Below are 6,375 nucleotides of genomic sequence, written 5' to 3' on the forward strand. Positions count from 1 at the left end.
GATCCATTATAGTTGTTGTATTACGTACGGGTGGACGGATAATAGCTGTTGCGATATAACTTGAGATCCGTCGCGGTCGTCTTACGAATTACTCCCAGTTAAAAGTTTATAATAATCTGACGGTGTGCCACACGACCCACCTGCACTTGTCCTAACGCGGAATGATCGATTATGCACTCCGGATAGCTTAGCTGTTCACGAAACTTAACTTAAAGTCTAAATACTAATCTCTCATCCGCTGCAAAACAATTGTACATTTGCACTGCAAGGATTATGCAGAATAAGATCTTTGTGATTAGTACCTGCAAAATACACTTGGTAACCGAAAAGAATCAGCAGCCACCCAGGTACTTGCGCACAAATGACAAGGGCTATTCTCGTATAAGCGCATCGCACGGCTGTATCGATGCGCCGCATGCTAGATTCGTCGTGCGCGAAACTTACTTTCAGAAATGTACGTTTCAAAGCAATCTGCATAGAAAAAGTTTTTCACTTCCGAACAGTTCCTACGGAGCATTAATTCTGTCACAGATAATTCGGGAAACGTGGTATGGCACAAATATCTGTGAAAATGATCACATCTTGCGTGATGGACGCCTATGATATGCGCAATATCTGGCAATCTTGCCGGACATAAGCGAAGAGGAACTCTCAAGTTTGAGCTACGAGAGAGGAAATCGGTTGTCCATATTGTTAAGCTGTTCAGGAGTGCGATTTGAGGTGATATTGAATCTTTTGGATTTGTAGTGTGCTAAGGATGCTTGTACTGTGCAGCCTTGGCATAGGGAAACTTGGGAAAGGTCTGGCTGGGATGAGAGACTTGCCTTGGGATTGACGGGCAGGCGATAGCGTGGTAGACATGCGCACTAATATTTCTGCTTATCGCCCGAATAAGGCACACAACCGTATCATGAGAGCCTTTTCTTGTTCAATCGCCAGATGGATGTTCGCATCTAGTACACTACTCTATTGCGCTTATACCATAACCGTTCACTGGGATCTGTGTGAGGTAACAGTTGTTGGCAGTATTGTCAAACTTAGGACCTTGGACCTCCATCAGTTGTCGTTCGGTATCCTCGAAAACCAATAATACTGTCTTATCTATATTCTTATCTGTGTGTTTGGTCTAGGTGGTCAAGATGCGCGAAATGGGCGAGTGGGCTCTCAGCAAGACGTGCTTCACCGATAGGTTTCTTCACTAGAGCAGTAGACGGTAGTCAAATGGCGGTAGACTATAGCCGCTAACGATTTTATGCATTCCTAAATGGTCACAATTCGGAATTTGAAATTGCCGCCCTGTCTGTCGCAATCCTTTGTCATGTGCCGTCTATGGTAATTGCTCAGGGCCATGTGCCTTGTTAGTATATATAGACCCTTATACGCCTTGCTAGTGGAGGGCGCAATAGATCTCACCAACAATTGGCGCTATGTCCTCCGAAGAACTGCACAACGCCGAGAAGCTGGCCAGCATTGTGAGTAGCGGTCATTCCCAGTCCGTTGAATCGCACATCTTGTCCGAAGCTCAAGACAAAGGCGAACATCTGTACTCTGTGACGACAACGACGAGCGATGTGGCGTCATTGGCAGCGTCACCCCTGAATAAATTCTATTTCTGGCAGTATAATGGACCAAGTGGAGTTGATCTCGATGCGATCGCGACGCAACCTTCGGTGTTTGATGATCCGGTCAAGGCGAAATATTATCAGCCTCGTGCTGACTATGAGAATCTTCATCGGTTTGATCCGTCGGCGAGGTGGACTTGTAGGGAAGAGATTGTGAGTGATGTGTACCATTTAGTCTATTAAATCACGTATGACTAATTATTTCAGGCTGTGTTGAGGAAGATCGACAGGAGGATAATGTTGTTCACTTGTATTATGTTCATTGCTCTCCAATTGGACCGCGGAAACCTCTCTCAGGCCCTTGCAGATAACTTGCTTAATGATCTGCGCTTGAGTACCAACGGTAACTATAATCCTTGCTAGATTCCTCATTTATTATTATGCTAACTCCAACGCAGACTACAATAACGGTGACACGATTTTCACCGTGTGCTTCCTGCTCTCCGAACTTCCCTCGCAGCTGGTCAGCAAGAAACTTGGTCCTGATCGCTGGGTGCCGATGCAGATGTGCATTTGGTCCGTCGTCGCGTTCTCCCAATTCTGGCTGAAGGGACGCAGTACCTTCTTTGCTACCCGTGCGCTTCTCGGTATATTTGAAGGCGGTTTCATTGCTGATATCACCCTGTACTTGTCCTACTTCTACACAGGTAGCGAGCTGCCCGTTCGTCTTGGATATTTCTGGGCATCGCTAACTGCCGCAAGCATTATGGCGTCATTCATGGGGTTCGGACTGCTCCACATGCGAGGCGTTGAAGGAATTGCGGGATGGAGATGGCTTTTTTTGATAGAGGGTCTCTTGACATTCATTGCTGGTCTCTTTGCGTTCGGCCTGATGCCCCCTTCTCCAACAAAGACTGCATCCAGGTTCCGAGGGCGAAAGGGCTGGTTCACGCCCCGGGAAGAGACAATAATGGTGAACCGCGTCTTGCGCGACGATCCCTCAAAGGGCGACATGCACAACCGCCAGCCGGTCAACTGGCAGAACTTATGGTATTCACTTTCTGACTATGACGTTTGGCCAATCTATATCATCGGCATAACTTTTGGCCTCTCGGCAGCCCCGGTCGGAAGGTACTTGACACTTACGCTTCGCTCTCTCGGATTTTCATCATTCCAGTCCACGATCATGGGTCTTCCTTCCAGCGTCGCAGGTGTCATCAATATGCTTCTCTTCACGTACCTCTCCCAGCGCTACAACCAACGCGCAATCATGGGCTTCCTGGCACAGGTTTGGATCTTCCCGACCCTCATCGCCCTTGAGTCCTTCGGGGTCCACACCAACAGATGGTCTAAATACGCGACGACGATTGTTCTTCTCTCGCATCCGTCCACCCATGCCGTCCATGTTGCGTGGACATCTCAGAACTCCAACTCCGTGAGAACACGGACGGTGGCCTCTGCACTGTATAACATCTCGGTGCAGATTTCTGGGATTATCGGAAACTACATTTACCGAGCTGACGATCAGCCGTTATATAAACGTGGAAACAAGGTTCTTATCGGGCTGTGCTGCATGAATATGGTAATTTACTTGCTCGTAAAGGTGTATTACGTCATGAGGAACAGACATAGGGACAAGATCTGGAATGCAATGACGCAACAAGAGAAAGAACATTACATGAATACGACGACCGACCGTGGGAACAAGAGATTGGAGTTTAGATTTGTCCATTAGAGTGACTGACAGTGACCGAAATTGGTAAAAGATTGGTGTACAGCTACGGGCAAAATTAAGCAGGAGATAGAATCAAAAAGTTAATAAGAATATTTTTTAAGGCTAGACAATTTATTGTGCTCCTACTTAAATTTAACTTGTCTCCACGACAACCTCCATCTCTCAACCTGCGGCCACGGGAGCCGGCGTTGAGTCTCGACATCTAACCGGCAGTCATGGCGTCGACGGAGATGTCTCCGTAAAGGACTTTCGGACTACGACGCTCGGCTTAGCCTGTTGAAGACTATTCACCAGAGTACAGTGAACAACTAGGCCCCCGCCTCAATGCTGCAAGTATTTGAAATTGAGCAATGCTGGTTTAAGATAAGATTGGCGAGAAGCATTTCTGAGGATCAAAAATAATCAGGACTGCATTGCGATGGCCAATAAGAAAGATCATCACGAACAGGTTAATCATTGTGGCATTGCACTTAACGTCACCCGAGAGTTTCTTGCGAGCAGTGAGAAAGCTGTCAATAGCAGTGCGCATATCGGAAAAATTAGAGCGTGGGTGACTCTTTCTGGAGACATGCATGATGACTCCACCGCTGCATAATTGAGCTGCGGGGTAGACGACGGTCGATGACCTGAGTAACTTAGTCCAAGAAATACTGGATGTGTGCAGACTTATATAGGTCCAAATTCGGAAATTCAGTTAGCGAACATAGGCCCAACTAACAACACGATCGACAATACAGTGGCCCCTTAGACTGCGTGATATATCTGAAGACCAAAGCTCCTATAGACGACGTACACTACTTCTAAAAAGGAAGAGTCATAGTGATTGACTTCTAAGTGATTGAGACAGTTCGGATTATCGCATGACCAGTCTAAGTGTGACAAGTACCAAGCTAATTGGTTCTAACGGTACCGTTGCAACACCGTAGTAGGAGCTCTATCCACAATCGTTTGAACTTGTATTATGTATTAAGAAGGCTGATAAACTTATTGGAAAAAAGGAATTCCACCAAGCCCTTTCTTGAACTAAGCTTCTCCTATTGGGATCTTTATCCACAACTGATTCTTATGTTCCTCTGTTCAGGTTCTTCGTGTATTCCTCGTAACAACAATACTTGTTACGAGCAAGTGATCCTTCCTGAATGCCCTCAGGCGGCGATTGGTTTACACCAAGCGGTCAAATGCCTCCCGTAGAAGTACGGCAAAAAAGTATCACGCCAAACCAAGTCTTTCCTTGTCGTTCCATCTAATTTCATATCAAATCTTCGGAGCATCGTTGCAAATGCCAGATAAAGCTCACACCAGGCAAGATTGATACCCAAGCAGCTCCGTGGACCTTTGGAAAATGCAATAAGCCACTGGTCGAGACTCTGCACTCCTTTCCCCAGCCATCTCTCCACGTCAAAGTTATCCGGTTCGGGGAATATTTCCGCAGAATAGTGCACGAATATACTTGACATACCGACAATCGTTCCTGCAGGAACTGCGTGCTTTCCGATGCTTGCGCCGGAGGGAGGCACGATACGTGGAAGAGGGGTGGTAACGCCGGACGCCATCCGCAACGCTTCTTTAATCGCAGCTGTAAGTAATGGAAGTTTCTCAAGTGTCTGAAAGTCCGGCGGTTGTGACAACTCTGGCCATGCTTGCAGAACTTCTTCTCTTAGGCGGGCCTGCAGCGCAGGCTGGTCCAGTATGTGGAAGAAGCCAACCATGAGCGTGTTTCCGACTGTGTCTGTGCCTGCAAACATCATAGCTTGCCCTTCTTCGTAGAGGCTGCCGGGAACAGGCACCGGATGACCGTTTTGTGCAGCTGGATCGAGCAATCGGGAATAGATGATATGAGGCGCCTTGGTCAGGCTCTCATAGTTGGCACAGACCTCCTTCACTTGCTCTCTTATTATAACCTGCAATTGCGTCAAGCCCGCAGTCTCGGGTGAGCATTTCATGGCGAGGGACGGCGGGAGCGAGAAGATTAGCTTCCGTAAAGGCGCAAAATGCTTGAAAAGGACGAAAGTCGGATTGGCTGCCTCCATGGCTTCCACGATAGGCGCCTTGAACTCCGGCGCATCCATCGCATCAATGGATTTTGCAAAGCAGAATGCCGTGATAGTGTCCATTGTGAAGCAACGGAAGGCGAAGAAGAGATCAGAGGATTTTCCGACAGCATCACGAGCAGTAAGAACTGAAGTCAGATGGTCAATCTGCTCGTGTCAGCAGTGGTTTCTAGGCTACAACTAAATGAACGTGCCTTCTCTCTGATGAGACCTTGCATATTGATGATAGCGCGACGGGAGAAGAGAGGTTGCAAGACATCTTTTCGTTGTTTCGCTTCGCTGTACGTGATGAAGCCGAACGATGAACGATCCTCACCGAAGCAACGATACAATGACTCCTCTTTATCCCATCGCGCTGATGAGTTGTATATGTCATTGTATGCAGCAGGGCTGGAGAAGTGGAGCTTAACAATTCGTCAGATGATTCAACCCGTGCCTAGATAACAAGATGCCAAATAACAAGAAATACCTCGTTTGGCCCAGTCCTGACAACATCACCTGATAGAAAATACGTTAGGGCAGAATAGAACAGTAGTAACTATCTCACCATAGCGGGCATGCAAATATTCAAGGACATCTGTCATGGACTGCTGAGTGTATACTTCGATATAAGTCTTCCACCATGTAGTTGCTGCAGCGCACAATGGCCCAGGGAAGCGCTTCAGGGGATGCAGAAAGATATTGTAGGTCAAATGATAAATTTTGAGAAGCAGCCATGCTAGCAGTGCTGTCGACACAGCGTGGGAGACTTTGAAATCCATTGAAGGGGAACCGCGTTGGGATAGATCAAAATTACGCGGTAATCGACTGTCGAATGTTGTGCGGGTCAGGGTTGGTTGGTGCTCCCCACGTGCTGACAATCCCCCCGGGCAAAATATTGCGTGGCTGTCACTTGGCGCTGGGCTTGGGCCGCACAATCGCAGGGCCTGTTACGGCGATCATCTGCCAACTCGTTGATTTGGTTATTCACGTCTGTGAATAGTTTTCTTTGTCATGTGCGGACGGTTTACTTGTCCATTTGCCCTTG

The 6,375-nt window shown here is 47.5% G+C and overlaps 2 protein-coding genes across 2 annotated transcripts; one reads left to right on the forward strand and one right to left on the reverse strand.

The window, feature by feature from the left end:
- Positions 1–1,427: 1,427 nt before the first annotated feature.
- On the forward strand, positions 1,428–3,297 carry V1508DRAFT_362537 (major facilitator superfamily domain-containing protein; the record flags this gene model as incomplete). The annotated part of the gene is made up of 3 exons (XM_066937237.1): positions 1,428–1,775; positions 1,830–1,965; positions 2,021–3,297. The coding sequence occupies 3 exons, from the start codon at positions 1,428–1,430 to the stop codon at positions 3,295–3,297; spliced, it is 1,761 nt and encodes a 586-aa protein (XP_066792014.1).
- Positions 3,298–4,442: 1,145 nt separating this feature from the next.
- On the reverse strand, positions 4,443–6,109 carry V1508DRAFT_401200 (cytochrome P450; the record flags this gene model as incomplete). The annotated part of the gene is made up of 4 exons (XM_066938396.1): positions 4,443–5,495; positions 5,543–5,752; positions 5,818–5,846; positions 5,896–6,109. 4 exons carry the CDS (start codon positions 6,107–6,109, stop codon positions 4,443–4,445), a joined length of 1,506 nt encoding a protein of 501 aa, XP_066792015.1.
- Positions 6,110–6,375: the final 266 nt, after the last annotated feature.

The sequence above is a fragment of the Lipomyces doorenjongii genome (assembly GCF_038497915.1).
Source record: "Lipomyces doorenjongii strain NRRL Y-27504 unplaced genomic scaffold V1508scaffold_205, whole genome shotgun sequence".
Lineage (NCBI taxonomy): Eukaryota > Fungi > Ascomycota > Lipomycetes > Lipomycetales > Lipomycetaceae > Lipomyces > Lipomyces doorenjongii.